At 38.8% G+C, this 20,454-nt stretch overlaps 1 protein-coding gene across 2 annotated transcripts in view; it reads left to right on the top strand.

The window, feature by feature from the left end:
- DNAH11 (dynein axonemal heavy chain 11) overlaps positions 1-20,454 on the top strand; it is a 176,720-nt gene that overhangs the window by 92,793 nt on the left and 63,473 nt on the right. Inside the window, exons 51-55 of one of the 2 annotated variants that reach the window (XM_089533095.1) lie at positions 748-941; positions 1,383-1,545; positions 3,673-3,796; positions 4,595-4,737; positions 8,131-8,292. In XM_089533095.1, the coding sequence (XP_089389221.1) occupies positions 748-941; positions 1,383-1,545; positions 3,673-3,796; positions 4,595-4,737; positions 8,131-8,292 (786 nt within the window). Of the gene's footprint in view, positions 1-747; positions 942-1,382; positions 1,546-2,115; positions 2,168-3,672; positions 3,797-4,594; positions 4,738-8,130; positions 8,293-20,454 lie in introns of those variants that run through there. The other variant, XM_089533096.1, reaches the window with a different exon arrangement.

The raw sequence follows: 20,454 nt of genomic DNA, 5'->3' as shown, positions 1-20,454 counted from the left end.
TTTTCTTATTAGAAATGACACAACGAAAGATTGGATAGGAGAGCCTCAGTGACTGAGACTGAGAATGGCTGTGAGGAAACAGCTTTGGAAATGGGGACATTGAGGTAATGGTGTCTGATGGTTCCCATGTCAGTGAGCTGGTACATGTGCTCCAGGTTGTACTCTGAACATTTCAAAACTATTTTGAACTTTTCCTGACTAAAATCCCAGAGCAAAACCCCACTGACATGGGAGGCACCATCTGGCACTGGTTGATAGGAGAACCACTAAACTGGGTAACAGACTCTTTGCTCACCCATGGATTTATTCCTGCAAGTGACCCTTTCTCCTGTATTCCCATAATTCAGGATAACTTTTAATACTGATAATGTTAATGATACTTCAGTCTTTTCCCAGACATTTTTTTTTTTGGTTCGAAAACAACTTTTCTTTTTTTTTCAAAATCAGAAGTGACCTTGGGTTGGGTGCAGCACATAGAGGTCTTGGGCACATGGAAAGTGGGTCAGGTTTGGCCTTGAGTTTTTCTACAGTTCTGCTTCCCTTGATAGGCTATAGTGCACATGGGGACCCATCCTATTATCACAGAAATTTATTTAACAATCACCAAACCTGACGGGGGGGGGGGGGGGTGAGTCATACATTTAAGGCAAGATAAACAATATGTATTTCCATATTGTATGAATGTGTGTGTGTGTATGTTTTAAATTTCCTGCTTTTTAATTTTATTTTATATTGTCAACTTGCTAGGATGTGGAAGATCACATTCTACTCCAGCAACCACTTATTTACTGTCATTTTGCAAATGGTGTGGCAGACCCTAACTACATGCCTGTCAAGGATTGGGAAGTGCTAAGGAAGATACTTGTGGAGACCCTAGAAAACTACAATGAACTCAATGCATCTATGAACCTAGTTTTATTTGAAGATGCCATACAGCATGTGTAAGTAAATGTCTAGGTTTGGCCTGAGTAAGAGCTCAACATAGGTCTACATAATTTATAAATTTGTCTTGTAATAATCTATTTTCATGTATAGACCAAGGACCAAGGCACAAAATACCATTTAGTTTCTCCATCACGCAGGTTTCTTGGTTTAGCATGTAGTTAAGAGAATACATGTGAGACTAAAAATCCCTGACTGAAATCTTTCCTGAGGTATGAACTCACTAGGTGGTTTCAGGCAATATACCATACATTAGGTTGAGATCCCCATCTGTAATACAGAAATAATACGGGTCTCCTTCCCACCTCTACAGGAAATAAAACAGCTTTCCGTTTTTTATAAGGTCACTGTAAGTCAGAAATGATTTGAAGACGCACAAAACACACACACTGCTCAGATATTATTTTGCTGCCTTGTTCTGACTTCTCTTTCATTATCAGATGTCGTATTAACCGAATCTTGGAGTCATCTCGTGGTTATGCACTTTTGATTGGAGTTGGTGGCAGTGGGAAACAAAGCTTATCAAGACTTGCTGCATACATTGGCTCTCTTGAAGTGTTTCAGATTACCCTGAAGAAAGACTATACAATTCAAGATCTAAAGGTAAGCTCAAATATTTTATAATTGCTTAGAGGATGGCTATGTTAGAAATTATGCTATTTGGGATTAAAGTAAATTTGCTTTTTATCCTTTTCATGTACAACTAGAAATAGAATGTAGAAAGGAAGGAGGTATTAATTTTGTCTTTTGGTTTTCTTCACCAGAACGTTCCCTCTCACCTTTAGGAAAATAGCCGTGCAGAACTTTCTCAGGCCCTGCTTGCACAGGCCCCAGGGGGCATTTGATTAATTGGTGGGAAGACCAAGTGATGCATGGCCCAAACTGCAGTTCTGGTGTGAACAAACCATATATTACCCAGCCCTTTCAACACCAGAACTGTGGGTATACCCTTTTAAAAATATTAAAATATCTCTGGATCTTCCCTAAAGATCTGAAGCCTTTCATTCTGATGCTAGGTGACTGTTTGAAATCCATCCCACTGTACTACCCAGCACACCTGCCAACATGGGTCATGCATTTTGAGGTCAGAATGAGGTGCCCAGTCATGTCATCACTGGGCACCTAGTACTGACCACAGAGTAAAGCAACATGGCAGCGGACGCACCAAACAGCACAACAAGATGCATGTGACAACAGCAGCCCTGTGTTGGAATGGAGGGCCAAGGTAATGAGGGGAGATCATAGCAGTTCCAGGGCCAGGATACTCTGGTTTACTCCCGAAGTATCCTGGGCAATGCAGACAGGACCCGAGTCTCACTCACTCACATTCAGGGCCTGGAGAAATTTATAGCTGTTTCTTTTAAATACATACCCTTTCAAACTAAGGGCTTAAATGCACCACAGATTATGTCTGGTCAAATCTTTAGTGGGTGTTGGTTTATCTAGCTGTCAGCATATTTTTTATTTCACAGTTTGATCTACTAGGTTTACATTTAGAAGGAACCATGTATGGCATTAGGTTGTTGTGATGTTGGATGTAGTTTCCTTTCTGACCCTTTTCTGAATATGGATAGGCAAGAGATACTGCCCTGCTAGAGATAAACAGAACTCAGGCATAAATATATATTTTTCAGAAAATCCACACTCCACTAAGTATGAGGATACAGACTCTATGGAAAAGACACATGTAATAAATCCTGCAGATCTAGCATGGGATCTGTTTATATGAAATACAGTGTAATTTGCTTGGAAAGATAGAGGGCAGCATAAAGAGAGAAAGACCACACACCAGATGGATAGACTCAATCAAAGAGGACGCGGTCCTAAGTTTTCAGGAAATTTGAGGATAAGGTGTCTTGGAGATCCTGCTTCACAGGTCACTGGAGGTTGAAGTTGACTTGAGGGTAGTTAACAACAATGAAACTTCACCCATAATTCAGATAAGATTAAATAGGCAGTGTTGCACAATTTTTTTCTAATTGTAGAAAATGCATTAGGAACCTGAAAGGGGTACGTGGAACTGTAGGAGTGCACTTCATGTTCTTCTTTGTCAGTTCCTGTAGTTGGTTTGTTGTTGTTGAAAATGAAATTGAAAAGTAATGAAAAACAATAATAATAATTAATAATAATTTGTTTTATTTATATACCGCTATTCCAAAGACCATAGCGGTGAACAGCAAGTAAGCTAATTAGCAAGTAAGCTAATTTGCCCCCAACAGTTTGGGTACTCATTTTAGCGACCTCGGAAGGATGCAAGCCTGAGTCGAGCTTGGGCCCTTTTGCTGGTCTTGAACTCGCAACCTTGTGGTTTCGAGTGAATGGCTGCAGTACAGGCATTTAACCACTGCGCCACTAGGGCTCCAATGAAATGCTTTCAAGGCGCTGAATAGTTGGTTTTATCCAGATCAAGGAATTCTTGACAGGGAATAGTTTGACACACCATTAACATCACTCGAATTACCAAGCAAGATTTTTCTTTTATCAATTCACTACTTTTTCATCACCCAGTGATCATATGAGATCCCGTTCTCTTCACTGTTATCATTTAAAAACAAAACAAAAATAAGTATGGGTTTTTAAATATCCTGGAGAGAGTTGAGTCATGTTATGGATATGTAAATGCAAAACTGCTGCTCTCAATGGACTTACACTTTCACACTGGTTATTCCTCTATCCTTTCTTGTTTTGGTATTTTAATGTAACATGAATGATTGCCTCTTTTCTTTACAGGTAGATCTTGCCAATCTGTATATCAAGACAGGAGCCAAGAACATTCCCACTGTGTTTATACTGACAGATGCTCAAGTTCCAGATGAACGCTTTCTTGTGCTGATTAATGACTTGTTGGCATCAGGTGATTAGACCTACACATTTCTTGAAATATCCTCCCAATGACAAATTATCTGCAGTTTCAATGAACTTTAAAAAGGGGATTATTTGTCTTCGAAATGTTTTCCAATATGGCTAGGATGTCCTTTGGGGAAAGGTGTATATTAGCCCTGCTTATTTTTGAATTATATTTAGTTTGCTTAAAACAACGTTTCCCCTGAAAAACTAGTATCAAGGTCAATATCCAGTGTAGATGCAAGCTCAGTTTCTTCATACTTCTTTTGTATTGGTTCCCTTCTGCTTACCCAGCTGGACTGATTGATTCCAGGAATAGGCAGGGAGTACTTCCTGACAGTATATTAGATCACCATATCTATATATCACTATATGTCAGCCATGTTGTATGATGATAGCCTTTAAATGAGAAAATAAAACAAAGTATATTAATTAGACAACCATCAAAGTGGTGAACCTTGTTCTAATATCAGCTTTTGATGCCATTACAGAAAGATGTGCTTTGGAATATATAATGGTGGCTATACTTGTAATTTGTGATTTCCAGTTGTGAAACTAGAAGGTATTCCTCCTCTGCAGAAGGAGACCAAGTCTATGAAAGTTTATGCTACAACTTATTTCACTCAGTTACTGTAGTCTCAAAGATGAAATAAGCATACTGCTGTTCCTCAGTAATCAACTGAATTTCTGCCATTCATTGTCAATTAAATAAGTTCTACTATATTTACAGCCAAAATAATAAAGTGTCCTTGGCTTGTGATTCATTTGTAATTTGTAATTGTGGGGATGTCTTTTCTTTTTAATGTAGGAGAGATTCCAGATCTATTCACAGATGAAGATATGGATGGTATAATTACAGGAATTAGGAGTGAAATACGAGGGCTTGGTCTTATTGACACCAGAGAAAACTGCTGGAGATTCTTTTTAGATAGAGTACGATTGCAGCTAAAAGTAAGAAGCCGTATATCTGGAATCATAGATGAGTAAACCTAAATTTAACTATTGATGGATTGTTTGATGTATGAACACTATAGGTATTAAAAAGCATATAAGATTTTCTATCTTCTGTCTCTAGCAAATTGGGACTTCTGCCTTCAGGAATGAAACATTTTAAAATAATAGTTTCACCAGTAAATTAATGCAGAATATGTTTAACATGTCAACAATCTGCTGAATTGCATCTGCCAAACATATACTGTATATACTTTTCTATAAGTCTAAAAGTGTATGCCCCAAAGTTGACTCCAAAATCCCAGGTTGACTTATTTACAAGTCAGTATGGTAATGTGATAGCAGCTCTTTCAGATTTCCCCATGCAGTCAGGAGATAGTTTCTTTTTCTCTTGAGCCAAGCAGAAAGAGTCCTGGGTGATTGATTGCTGTTAAACAAACAAGCAGAGTCCCTCTCCCACCCGCACTGCCTGTTGCTGTCTGGGGAGTCATGGGAAAAACCAAAGCTCAAACGCTGAAGCAAAAAGCCTCAATTAGCATCCTTCTTGCTGTGTACATACATATACACACAGAAAGAGCCTCCAAGTTTTACTCTCAAATTGTCCACAGGTCATGGCAAAAACCATAATTTTGGCCCCCAAAACTGCCCTCAATTTTTACGAGGTTGACTTATAGTCGAGTACATACAGAACTTGTAAATTATATCAAAGCCAAATGATTCTGGAAAACCTAAATTCTGGACTTAAAGTTTTTGATCTCTTTGTTAGACATGTTGTTGTCCATACTTGTGCTACAATATCCTTTGTTTCTCTGACATACCATTCTTGGGCAAAGTGATCAAGAGGGCAGTTGCCTTCCAGCTCCAGGCAGTCTTGGATGAAGCTAATTATCTGGACCCATTTCAAGCCGGCTTCAGGGTGTGATACGGAGTTGAGACTGTCATGGTTGCCTCAGTCATTGATCTTCGTCTGGGTATCAACAGGGGAAGTGTGACCCTGTTAGTGCTCTTGGACATCTCACCGGCTTTCGATACCATAGAACATGGTATCCTTCTAGAACGCCTGAGGGAGTTAGGTATTGGGGGCACTGTGCTCCAGTGGCTCCAGTCCTCCCTCTCAGGCAGATTCCAGATGGTGATGTTGGGGGACAGCTGCTCTTCTAAGAGAGAGTTGACATCTGGCATCCCTCAGGGCGATATTCTGTCCCCCATGCTGTTTAACATTTACATGAAGCCGCTGGGAGAGATCATCCAGAGACACAGGGTGCAGTGATATCAGTATGCTGATGACACCCAAATCTATTTCTCTATGTCTCCGACTGATGCAGTGACTAAGGATGGCATCTCTCCTCTGGATGCCTGCCTCGAGTCGGTAATGGGCTGGATGAGGGAAAACAAACTCAAGTTGAATCCAAAGAAAACGGAGGTATTTGCGATAGTTACCCCAAGTCAAGGGATGGAGATTTGTCAACCAGTCTTAGACAGGTCACACTTCCCCTAAAGGACAAAGTTCGCGGTTTGGGAGTACTCCTGGATCCAACTCTACAGTTGTCATCTCAAGTAGATGCAATGGCCAGGAGTGCTTGGTACCAGCTTCTGTTGATACGCCAACTGCGCCCCTATCTGGACCAAAAGGACCTTGAAGCAGTGGTACATGCACTAGTAATCTCTCGTTTAGATTTCTGTAATATGCTCTACATGGGGTTACCTTTGTACCAAGTCCGGAAGCTTCAATTGGTTCAAAACGTGGCAGCCAGACTGGTCACTGGAACACCTAGATCAGACCACATAACATTGGTGTTAAAATCCCTTCATTGGTTGCCGATTAGCTTCCAGGCACAATACAAAGTGTTGGTTATTACCTTTAGGCTTGGGCCCAAGTTAATTGAGGAAATGCATCTCCCTACACAGTCCGCCCCGCACTTTCAGAACACCTGGAACAAACCTATTGGAGTACTCAATAACCAAGGCGGATTGTACGGAAGGAGGCGATTCCTTAAGTAGATCTTAAATACACCACTTCTGATCTGATTGTATGAATGTTAGTGTGAATGTTAGTTGATGATCCATTATTTTAGTGAATTAATAGTAATGTCATTATTTTAATGATTGAATCCTGCCTCGATCTTCAGGGAGAGGCGGGAAATATAAATATATTATTATTATTATTATTATTATTATTATTATTATTATTCAGATCTAATGTTCTAGATTTAAAGTTTCCTTGATCTCCATTTTGTCAATTTATTTCTTGAACTCTCATGCCCAAAAATGAGCATAGTGTCAGATTAAGTAATAGACTGTTGTGGCTTCACAAATCCATACAATTATAAATGAAAAATGTTGTAAATATACAGGGCTGACTGTATATTTGATATTTGTCTGTCTCCAATGCTTTCAGAAAAGTATAAATCATAGCACATGCCTCTTCTGAAAGTCTTTCTTTTTCCTTCCATCTTATTTGGTCTTCTAATTTAAACCATAGTTTCATTATTTTCAACAGCTTTTTTAGAAAGTGCTTTCAAAATGTGCCATGCCTTTTCCTGAGACTGCTTTGCAGGTGTCCCACTGTGCAAAATTAGTACTTATAGAGGCAGCTATAGGAAGCATCTATTCAGACTTTAAAGGGCTACAAAGTAAAGACTGTGTATTGCAGGAGATATTACTTAACTCATTGGAAAACATCTGCTAGATAACCTGTAGTGATAGAAAGGGGAGAAGGTCTGCTGTAATAGAGGGCTCTACTTCAAAGTATGCTTACTGGGTAATACCTTCTATTAAACATCTATTGGACTTGTTTCCAAGTAAATGTTTTTAGGGTCAGAGTGTGAACACACAGCTGAGCATAATTGAAGTGGATTGGTATTTTAAAATAGCTAGGTGTTTAACTTGTTCCTTGCTTTTCCCCCCCTGATATTGGTGAAAACCCCTGAGGAACAGCAGTTATAATTATTGTCTCAAGTGCACAAATACACCCAGACAGGAACAGACATGTTAGTTCAAATACTTTCAATCATACTGAAGCTACATATGATCAGAAACTCAGGAAGCAGTATTTTTTGTCAAATCCTTTGACGATTGGGTTAGATATTTGCATTGTCAATTAATGCATATGAATCTCATTAATAAATATTGAACTGTATGGGGAGGGGCTGAATTACAAGTGGGAAGAGTATAGGGAGGCACTGAGTACAAAACACAGTATAAAGGAACAAAACCATTTTTTGTATGTAAAATCCTAATTTCACTAAACTTGTTAGTTGCTAGGTAAATTGCATTTTCATTTGTGAGCCTGATTGCAATGGCTTACAGGCACCACAGTTGACTATATTCCTCTCTTTGATTGCCATGTAATGCTTTGCTCGCTCTTTCTCTTTCCTCTCTTCAACTCTACAGATTATTCTGTGTTTCTCTCCTGTCGGTTCCACACTGAGAGTTAGAGCTCGGAAGTTCCCAGCTATAGTTAACTGCACAGCTATTGACTGGTTTCATGAGTGGCCGCAGGAGGCCCTACACTCCGTCAGCAGGAGGTTCATTGAGGAGATGCCTGGGATTAAGGTACAGAGTTTCAAGCTCGTCAATCATAAGCAAAAGTAACAGGGTTCTCTGGAAGATCAATAATGGAACAAGCCAAGAGGGGGGAAATCTTTCTGTTTCTTCACATATTTGTCTTCAATTTCAGGCTGCAAAATAAACTGGCATCACTAAATTCCTGTAATATAGTGCATCCAGTTTATTTAATATAATTTACAGAGTTTGAGATAGGAAAGATCCAAAAATCCAAGAATCCTTTTTTAAAAGGAGGAGGAAGAAAAGCAAAATGTACCAGGATTCTAATCACCCCTCATTAGAGGCTTGTCTAAAATGGAATAATCTCAGTTCAGGTCTTTCATTTAGGATTTTCTGTAAATAAGTGGACTTGCCTGTTTAAAAATAGAGGAACAGTATTTTATAGTTATATTTGAATTTACTGACTTCTCTGCTCTTTTTGATTCTGTAAGCAGCTGACTATGTGCAAAATTCAGCTAGAAAAATCTGAATATTCCTGTTTTCCTTTAAATGTGTATCTGAATGCAGAACATTTATTCTTGCAGATTTTTGCGAGATGAAACCAGTCTTCTTGTACATTTTTGTGAGATGAAAATGGGGGAAATAACATAAAGATCACTTCTAAATGTTTACATACTAATTGATTGTATGAGTCTTTCCTTAAAGAGTTTCAGAATGACACAGCTGAATACTATCTTTTACAATGAAGCCTTAGAAACTAGACTGCTTCATTTTCCTTAGTAGTTTTCTCTCCTACACCTTTAAGAATAATAAACAGTCAGATGCAGAAATGATCATAAAACATTACCCACCTTCCCCAGGAGGTTTTTCTTTACCTTCATTATTAGACATCCTCTGGAACAACTTTGACTAGGAATGAAAGGCTCAAGAAAGGCTAAGATCATCAAGGTGTTTAACTAGTGAGAAACGACAAATAGAAATAATAGTGGTGCAGAGAGCAGGGTAAAAGGTAGAAAATGAAGTTCTTGGTGTAGAAGGACTCTCTTTACTATACTGTTTATGACTATTAAAAAAACCTTTTCTCTGATACATAATTTATACATAAAACAAGCAGAACACAGGGAAAAGGGACTTTTTTGTGTCAACTAGGATTCATTTGTTTTAATCTGATACAACAGTGATGCTGTCAAGTTATGTAAGGTACTTGTGATGATGAAAAGCATTAGATTTCATGAAAGATGGATACAGTAATGTGCATTACTGTCCCCTGCAATAAAAGAGACATTAATGACAAGCAAACAGTTGAAATTTCAGAAAGGCAGCCAATATAAGTATGGTCATGACAGCTGTTAGAGAACCTTAGATAAGTACATGGAATGATATAAAGGGGCTAAGCTTCTAGAAATGGATAAGCTGTTCTGTGCTCAGTAACTGTTTTTTTCCACTGACTCCACAAGAAGCAAGTCTTGACATTCAGGTTAATATAATGCCTTGTGAGAAATGATGATACTTTTCAAAACTTACATTTCATGTAAAAGTGACAGTACAAAGAGGTTTGAAAAGAGAGAGAGCGAGAGAGAGCAGGGATGACTTATTAATTCAGTGCTGCTGCTTTTGAAATGTAGCCCTCATTCCTTTACCTCTTCTACTGCCAATAACTGAGCAATGAAACAGCTTTTGTGAAACTTCAAAAGTGACCAATGACATCTACTGGCCATGGAGGGACTTGTCATTATTTTCTATAGCAGGTAGTGTGCAGACAATGCTTTCTGGAAGCATTTGGAGGTAGTATTATAGTGCTGTCATTTCTTGTTGTACATTCAGCTTACACGTTTCCCAAGACTGAAATTTCACAGCCAGTTTATTTATATTGTTTTAATACTTATAAGGGGGAATTCATATCTAGATATATATTTTAATGTTTCTCTAAGTAGGAAAAAACACCTTTCCCCATTCAGTTTAATATTTAAGGATTGAAATTGATAAGATTAGCATCAGCCCATAATTTAGCATGGTCAGTTTTACCACCATTTTACATGACAAATACAGGAGAAATAACAGTACTTAACAATAGGGAAAACTGAAGAACAAGCAACCCTTCTATCCACACATCCACCCATTTGTGCACTAGCAAATGTTCAAGGTTTGATCAGAGCTAGTGTAATAGCAGTAAAAGAGAGAGAAAAAACATTCCTGTTCCTTTAAACAGAAAGTAATTACTTATCCAGCTCTATACTGGTGGATCCTGGTGGATTCTTGCTTTGAGAAAGATGATCTGGCACCATTAGTGTGTTTATTTGTTTCTGTTGAGCTAATCTCTTGTCCTCTGTTGCATTTAACAAATTTCAGTACTAGGGTTTCTTTCCTTTTTGTTGAGTGTTTTAAAAAATTAAAATTATGAACAATTATTTCATTTTTAAAAGGAGATAAATATCATACAACTGGAATTGCTATATTGACCAGATCTTCAGTTTAGGCTTTATGAAGTTTTTCTTAACTTGTGGTACTTATGCATTGGCTTTTGAGGACAAAATGATTATTAAACCAAGGCTTCTGTATCAGAGTTTCAGGCTGCCCTCTTTCTTTGCTCTCCTGAGCCTATTTTATAACAATATTTTAAAAAATTAGTCAAGTTAGTTTTATTTTATACTGTCATGTGATCTTTATATAAGGGTGGGATAGAAATATTTTAATGAAATAAATAAAATAATACAGGGATAGACAAAGTACGGCCCTCCAAATGTTGTTGGATTTATAACTCCCATCACCCCATTCTAGAGTATAACTAATGCTGAAGAATGCTAGTAAGTTGCCCTCCAACAATTTCTGGACAGATATACTTTGCCCATCCCTGTTATAGTACATTCTGCCAAACAGGAAAAATTAAGTAACACCTTCCACCCCCACTCTTTTATCCTTCTACTTTGGCTGTTCATTTCATTAGGTAAAAGTGTGAAGCTCACAAAAGGGACGGTTTGAAAACAAGGGCAGAAGAAGTGATACTGTACTTCTCTCTGGGTTCCATTGGGCCAGTAACTGATTATTGTACACATAAGGTTTGCACAATTTAAATACCAGTACATATATTTATATTTAATAACAATACAACACATTATATGTTTAATCAGGCATGCTTATACTATCCCAAAAGTTCCATGCATCCAATGAGGTGCCAGTGAAGACTTGATTGCAAGGACTCTTCAGTTTAGGCTGTTCAGTTGTTTTGCACCTTTTGGATAGAAATTTTAAAGCCCTAACTAAAAAATACAAAATAGATGCAAATGCAATATATAAATTACAGTGGACCCTTCCTATCCACGGAGGTTCACTTCCGCCTCCTCCCGTGGATGGTAAAAAATGAGGACAGTTGTGCCCCATATTATCCAATAGTGATGATGTGCATGTGCTGCCATTGAACAATATGGGCCACGCTGATCCACGAGTGGTCTGATCTATGAGTAGTCCAATCCACAGATCACCAGTTCCCTGATACAAAGGGCCCACTATACACTACAAAGGGCCACTGTACACTGTACCTTTGTTTACGCCCTAAAAACACAACTGAAAATATGCCTACCTCATTCAAAGGGAACAGGGCCTACTCCATAGCCCTGACAACTGCAGCTTCTCTCCAGCTCTAGCTCTCCCTCTCTTTCTGAGAGAAATTATACCCCTTCTTTAGGGTTTCCTCATTCACTAGGAGCTTTTATACATGCATGGGACCATAGTAAAGCTACTGTTGTGAACACCAACTGTACCTGGTATGGATGAGCTGGAATATGTTTGGAACCTGTGAAGGTTGTTCTTTCTAGCATAGTAATTCCTCGTTGTTACATAGAATCCAGATCACTAAATATTGCTTTTGTTGAAGGCAAATCAACTTTTTCATAATCCTTTTTGGGTCCACAAACCTTCCATAAAACACAGGATAGAGGTCAGCATGATATTCCTAGAGACCAGTCTGAAATCAGACACAATAGAAGCATAATACTTTACTATTGAACGTTTCCTTCAGCTTGTGTATAGGAGCAACAGTGACATTTACAAGTGGTGGAGGGGCAGGGGAGGAGAATAATATATTGGATGCCCCAATAGAGGAGTGTAATTGGCCTCAGGAATCAAATGCCTTAAGAAGATAAAGAACAGCTGGGGGGGGATCAAAATGCAGATATCAAATGGTTGTTAATTGCCATCAAGTTGACTTTGACTTACAATGGCCCTATGAATGAGAGATCTCCAAGTCATCCTGTCATCAACAGTCCTGTTCAGGTCTTGCAGTTTCTGGGCTGTGGCTTTTTTGATTGAGTCTATCCATATATAGTATGTTCTTTCTTTTTCCCTTCTGCCTTCTAGGCCAACAGAAAGATGAAATGTAGCATCTGGGAAAAAGACAATTTTGTTTCTCTGTATACAATTTCATTTTATGAAGACTGATGTGAACTGGCTTTCTCTCTTATTTTGCAGTTTGTCTATTGCACACTGATCTTTGGTACCAAGAGAAGCCTTTGATTTCCATTTGTTAAAGAACAATTGACCACATATAATGGTCATTAGTGTGCAGAAGCTACATTATCCAGTAAAGTGGAGACAACAAATTCAAGATCTGTAATTAAATTCATTAGTAGAACCTACATTCAGCTTCTATTTGGCCCAACCCCATGATTTACAAAACCATTGTAATTGCATTCAATGGGATATTGGGAGGGGAGGAGGATCAAGGCAGGCCTATTGGTTTAGGCAGATGAAATAATTGCTCAATGTGAGATGTCACACAAAGAGAACAGGAAGATGTGCATAGACAGAGCTATAGGAATGGGCTTACCAATTAAATGCTGTGCTGGAAGAAGCTCCACATATTCAGTGATGTATGGAATCCCTCTACTGATAAATGCAATAGGGAAGTCCTTGTCCTCACTCCATAAGTTCTTGCATATATATGACAATCTCCTTATTCTTTTTGCTTGGGGAAGTGGGAGGGGGAAAGAAGACCTATAATCAGTATCTTCTAATACAAACTTGTAACTGGCTGACAGCATCAACCAGAAATTGGAAGAATTATCTTTTAAATGACAGCTTCCCTGGCTGGTTATACTAGTTGAGGTAGTCTGGGAGTTGTACTCCAAAAAGAAACGTGTCCACACTCATCTGTTCAGCAATGCAACTAGAGTACAAAGGTTCTGGACACAAATTTTCTTCCTCCATACTTCACCTTTTTGCTTGCACAGAGGGTTGTTTGAAGGGTAATCTACATTTGTAAGCTTCTTCCTAAACATGGGTCATCTGGATCTAGCACCTATGAATAGATCTTTCAAAAACAGACCTTTAATGAAGGTATTGCCTGTTTGTTATGTGATATATAAGTAGTTCATTTTTACTGTTTTATAATACTTCTGAATTAAATAAAGGTGAATTTTTGTATGATTGTACTAGAAGAGGTCAGGTTAGGAATAATCATATTGTTTGCCTTTCTGCCCAGTGCATCTGATGCTAGAAAAGATAAGGTGTAGTAGTGAACGAAACACCACCAAAACCTCACAGATAAATGAATGGTAGAATAAATAATTTATGCTAATGAAATTACTGCAATTAGTAGTTCCACAATGACTCTTTTAGAAACCACAGCTGTTAATGTCAGGAAGTGCTGTCACCAATGACCTTATCATAAGAGAAAGTGACAAATTGAAAAAGCAGCGAAGACCAATCATCAAAGAGGTCTGCTCAGAACGATTAGAGTTTTCTGAAAAACAGTGTGAATTACAACCAGCTGCTCTCTGGCTCAGCATGCCTCCCATGCTGTGCCATTTTGTTAAGCTTGATAACAATAGATATTTTGCCCCATTGGGACAAGTTGTCTTAGGCCACTTTCAGCTCAACCGGAACCCACTTCTACTAAGGCTGAGTTACAAATGGAACTTGTTTCCAAAGGCCTTTCAGAACTTCTGTGTAAAGATCTCTCATAAGGATCATGGCTAAGCAAAAGAAGACACTCTGTAAGAAAGTTCCCTCTGTGTGTGTGTGTGTGTGTGTGTGTGTGTGAGAGAGAGAGAGAGAGAGAGAGAGAGAGAGAGAGAGAGAGAACTATAGAAAGCCTGTAGTAATTTAACTACTTAAGGTCTAAACAGAAATTTTGGGTTCTTTCAAAAAGTTGTTCGGAGATATTATTTCTACTGTATTTCTTGGAGTTTAGTCAAACGGCAAACTAATGTAGTTTTATTTAAGATTCAGTGTAATTCCCTTTACACTAGCTAATTAAAAGGCAGCTCATGTTAACGAAGCTGTGTTCAAAGGTACATTTGGTCTCAGAGATAAATTACAAGTTGTCTAAATGGGCCTCTTTGTAATATTAATAATGTTGGCTTGAAACATTTAGCTGTATCAACAACCGCTCTTGAGTAATTTTCCAAAATATCTCTAAGCATTATTGACAACGCTTTGGTAAATTATGTGTGACTTTCCTAAGACTTGCTGTAGCTCATTTAATTCATATTAATTGATTTTTAAGTTTCCCCTGATTAATTGAATGGGGTACATCTTGTACTGAATGCAATAAATAATCATTAGAATGAGGGAGTTGTGATTCCACAAATTAGAAAGTTAAGTGTGGTAGAAGTCACAGAGGACAAAATGGAAATTTCTTACATGATAGTGCAGAATTATAATGCTTGTATATGTATGTGTGCATTTGTATATGTATGTGGACACTTGCACACACAGCAAATGAATGTTTTACAAATGTATAAGCAGTTTAAATGGCTTTTTTCATAACTAGATGCATACTTAGAGAGCCAGTGTAGTGTAGTTTTTTGAGCACTGGACTATAACTCTGGAGGCCAGAGTTCAAATCCCCATCCAGCCATGGAAACTCAGTGAGTGACCTTGGGCAAGTCACAGTCTCTCAGCCTCAGAGGAGGGCAAAGGCAAACCCCCTCTGAGCAAATCTTGCCAAGAAAACACCACAACAGTTTCACCTTTGTTGTTGTTGTTGTTGTTGTTGCTGCTACTGCTGCTGTCTACCTTCAAGTCATTTCCAACTAATGGCAACCTGAAGGTAAACCTATCCCAGGGTCACCATGAGTCCAGAATGACTTGAAAGCACACGACAACAATACTTACTTAAGTCCTCTGTGGCCAATCATTCTGCTCTCACTTTAATATTTACTGTCTTTGTTTCAAGAATTTCTGAACTGATCCACATAAAAGATTTCAGACCAGTATACAATAAATTAAATAAAGTAACAATAGAAGTAAATAAATCAAAACTACCAAATAAAAAAAATTAAACAATCACATTAATATTACTATGGCATGACTATAAAGTGTGTATCATTGACTATAATATTCCAAATTCTGTTATATATTAAATCCGGAATCCAGAGCAGCAGCATTCAGTTTCTGGCACAAAAAAGAGGTATGTTAATTCAACCGATATATCATAGGCGCGTTACAAACGGCCATTTAGTACACGCTCTGTGCGTACTAGGGTTAGAAAGGGGTGTGCTAGGGTTAGGAAGGGTCTTACCTTCCTAACTGGCCTCGTCCCTAGTACGCATGGAGCACTTAGTAAATGGTGGTGTCCGTCCACACGGGCGCTGCCATCTTTACATCTCGGACGCACAGCATCTGGACATGGCGCGGCGGAAGTGACGCCGCAAGTGCATGCCTCGCACCTCACGGCGCCACTTCTGGGTGCCAAGAAGAAGCGCCATTTCAGCGCTTCTTTTTAGCTGCACCGGGAAGCCTCGTGATCTGGCTGCTGGGGCTTCTTGGTGCAGCTAATGGCGGCGGCGGCAGACCGCACGCTTTTGGACGGTCTGTAATGCGCCATAGTCTGTATCTTCCTCTCTGCTTACTACCTGAACCAAATTAATGAAAAAAAAGTTACATGGTTGTAGTTAAATGAATCTACTCCAAAATGGCTGGGTAGCAGAATAAAAGGCAGACTTTCAGATGGAATCATGTCCTTGCTTTCTTCTCTGGTCCAAATCAAGGAATCCCTCCTGGTCACTTGAATTCAGAGACATAGACATATTAATCTGGAATATCAGTGTGCAAAAGGGTCTTGTAGCACCTTTGAGACAAAGGAATTTATGAGAAAAGAAAGGTGAAACCAGTTGGGAGAACAGTGGTTTTCCCCATACTGCTGCACATGCCCTTTTTTCCACTCAGTCTGCCCTGGCTCTAAAGCGTGATGGTCACCCTTGTCACTTGTTTCAGGTCATTCCTTTTGTAAAACCACTTCTTCTTTACTCAGAAAGCAGCAGAATGACAATTCACTCTTGCATCATTGAACCATTTACACTCCAGGGATGTTAGTTCACGTTTGCTTTCATACATTTGGAATATAACAATGACATTTACCCCACCGTTTGCTCCACCTTCTGCTCCATGATCGGGGTTTATTTGTATGTCTGTTTTTTGTTTTTGTTTTTGTTTTTTAAAGGACATGATATTTGTGGAATGACTGGAAACTCCACATCGCTGAAAATTCTGGGCTTAGTGGGTTTTCCATTATGCAGACAGATATTATGTGTGCATCAAGCCTTCTTTTTAGACACAATTATGTAATGATGGAACCATCTGTACTCTCCATTCGCATTGAGAAGATGAATGTACACCACACCATTTCAAGAGGCATTTTTAAAATGCTTTTCTGCACAAACCAACACTTCCCTGGGTCTGTTTCTGAATATTACTCTTTAAACTCATGTATATTTATTCTTTGTTTACTCTTCAAACTTTTCCTGAACCCTGTAGTTTCTCTGGGCATTAATCCCTGACCGGATTACGGTACCCCAGAGCTGTGCTTTTGTGCTATTCCTTTTTTTTTTTTTAAGAAAACAATTTAAAATAATTGAGAGAAAACCTGGCAAGAACAGAAAACAAAGTACAGTACAGTCGGCCCTTCTTATACACGGATTCAAGCATCCACAGTTTGAAAATGTTCAAAAAAGTATAAATTTCAAATATCAAACCTTGACTTTTTATAAGGGACACCATTTTGCTATGTCATTATATTTAGTGGGACTTGAGCATCCATGGACTTTGTTATCCACAGGGGATCTTGGAACCAAACCCCAGCGTATAACAAGGGTCCACTGTACTTCTCTTGGTAAACTCAATGTCCTCCTAGCCCAATCACCAGAAGTAGTCTGAGGTTTCCTTACTGGATATGCCCAGGTTGTTCCCAAGAGAGGAGCAATGAAACCATACCTATACTTTACCCATAATGCTCCCTGTATTGCAATTAAATAGAATGAGACATTTGAACTCAAAGTGATTACTAAACCATAGCAAGATAGGGGATCATTAGCAGATTATTTCAAATGGGATGATAATCTATTTCCAAATGACCTAACATTAGAACAGCATGACACTGCACTGGGAAAACCACAACATTGTGTAATAAGTTAGAGGCAAAGACAGTACTTATGCAGTGTAATTTCAGTATACCAGTGTTGTGTGATAAGCTCTGCAGTTATTTATGGATTGCCTAGAAATTCCTGAAAATTATGATCTTGGTGGTGTTGATGTTATGTGTATCAGTCATTCTTTTTAGACACATGTTGAAGACTTTCCTATTTTTCCAAACCTCCCTGGTTTAGTTCAGCCTTATCATGTGTATTGTTTTTATATAGCATGTTTATTTTTTTGTGCATTGCTTTGAGACCTTCAGATACAAACATTTTCTAATTTTTGTTGTTGTTTGTTAAGTGCCCTCTAGTCGATCTCAACTCATGGTGACACTGTGAATGAGACATCTCCAAGATTCTGTCCTCCACTGCTTTGCTTAAGTCCTGTAAACTCATATCCATGATCTCCTTAATCTAGCATTTGGCCTTCCTCTCTCCCTACTTCCCTCTACCTTTCCTCGTATTATTGTTTTTTCCAGTGAGTCCTCCCTTCTCATGATGTGTCCAGAGTACAACAGTTTCAGTTTTGTCATCTTGGTTTCCAGGGAGATCTCTGGCTTGGTCTGCTCTAGGACCCATTTGTATGTATTTCTGGCCATCCATGGGACCCTCAGCACTCTTCTCCAGCACCATATCTCAAATGCATTTATTTTTTTCCTGTCTGCTTTCTTCATTGCCCAGCTCTCACATCCATACATGGTAACAGGGAATACAATGGCATGTATGATTTTTGTGCTCAGTTGCATTTTAGAATCTTTTCTAGTACTTTCATAGCCACTCTCCCCATTATTAATCTTCTTCTGATTTCCTGATTACAGTCCTGACATCTATCAATGTTTGATCACAGGCATGAGAACTCTTTTACCACGTCTATTTCTTCATTGTCTACGCTGAATTTGTCAAGATTCTCTGTTGTCGTTATTTTTGTTTTCTTTATGTTCAATAATACTTTCTTCCTTGATCTTTCTTATTAGTTGTTCCAGGTCTGGGAGGTTATCTGGTATTATTATGGTGTCATCTGCATATCTTAGGTGCTTTACAGACCGCCCAAAAAGGGCGGTCTGCCGGCGCCGTCATTTGCTGCACGGAGGAGCCCCAGTGGCCAAACCGCATGACTCTTCCACGCAACAAAAAAGAAGCTGCAAAATGCAGCTTCTTCTTGCGGCGCCCTTATGACACCACAAGGCACCAATGGCGCACTTGTGGTGTCATAATGGTGCTGAGACGTGAGGACGCTAAGCGTCCGCTACGTCAAAATGGCTCTGCCCATGTAGAACAGGTGCCACCATTTTGTATGTGCTCGGCGCGTACTAGGGTTAGGGGCATCCAGAAAGGACGCCCCTTTCTAATCCTAGTACGTGCCGCACACATACTTTCTGCCCATGCGGAACGGGCCTTAGATTGTTGATATTCCTTCTTCCTATTTTCACTCCTCCTTCTTCTTTGTCCAAGCCTGCTTTTCTTACAAAATGTTCTGTATGTAAGTTGAACAGCTGGGGTGATAAGATGCAGCCTTGTCTGACTTCTTTGCCAATTGGGAACCCTTCTGTTTCTCTGTGTTCTGTTCTAACAGTAGCCTCCTGTTCTGAGTACAGACTCCACATTAGAACTATCAAAACTATCAGATGTGTTGGCACTCCTATATCTTTAAGAGTGTTCCATGATCTATGCAGTCAAAGGCTTTGCTATAGTCTATAAAGCACATGATGATTTTCTTTGGAATTCTCTCATGCATTCCATTAGCCATCATATGTTTGCAGTGCATTCCCTGGTGTCTCTTCCTTTCCCAAACCCCACTTGGACCTCTGGGATTTCTCTTTACATGAATGATTGGAGTCTATATTGCAGAATATTGAGCATAATTTTGCTTGTGTGGGAGATGGTCCTATAGTTGCTGTAGTCCTTTGTGTCTCCTTTTTTGTGGATGGGGATGTATATTGATCATTTCCAATCTGTTGGCCATCATTTTGTTTTCCATATCTGTTGACATATGTTGGTTAGCAATAGAATTGACTCTATCAATGTGGATTTCAGCAGTTCCATTGGCATATTGTCTGTTCCTGGTGATTTGTTTTTTGCCATTTCTCTTATTGCAACTTCCACCTCACATTTTAGAATTTGGGGTTCAACTTTATATGGCTCTTCGTCCCATGTGTCCTTAATTTTTATCATCTCTTTTTATATAACTCTTCTGTGTATTACATCCAAGGCTTTTTTATTCTTCCCTGGTCTTGAATTATGGTTTGTTTTGTTTTGTTTGTCATAGAGCATCCCAGTCCTTGGTTTGAATTTTCCTTTGATTTCCTGGATCTTGTAGAATAGGTCTCATGTTCTTCCTTTTTTGTTGTTGTTGTCTTCTATTTCTCTGCATTGGTCATTGTAGTAGTTTTCTTTATCTTTCCGAACTAGCCATTGTACTGTTGCATTCATGGTTCTTACTTTGTTCCTATCCCCTTTTTGTTTTGCTTTCCTTGTTTCCTTTATCGCTTGTAGCATTTTATCTATCCATGGGTTCTTCTCTTTCTTCTTTGCTCTTGAAAGTGTCTGTCTGCATTCTTCTTTTATTATGTCCCTGGTCTCAGACCACAGTTCTTCTGGTTCTCGGTCTATGATGCTAAATAGCGCAAATCTGTTCATTATATTGTCAATAAAATCTGTTGAGATATTGTTTAGATCATATTTTGGTATGATGGCTGGTTTTGTTCTCTTATTGAGTTTTACTTTTATTTTTGATATGAGTAATTCAGGATCTGTACCACAGTCAGTGCCTGGTCTAGTCTTGGAGCTTTGCCATTTCTTA

This window comes from Sceloporus occidentalis, unplaced genomic scaffold (assembly GCF_023333645.1).
Source record: "Sceloporus occidentalis isolate IW3139 unplaced genomic scaffold, rSceOcc1.0.p SCAF_7, whole genome shotgun sequence".
NCBI classification, from domain to species: Eukaryota; Metazoa; Chordata; class Lepidosauria; order Squamata; family Phrynosomatidae; genus Sceloporus; species Sceloporus occidentalis.
Note: the sequence above shows the minus strand (reverse complement) of the source record. Positions and strands in the feature narration are given on the sequence as shown.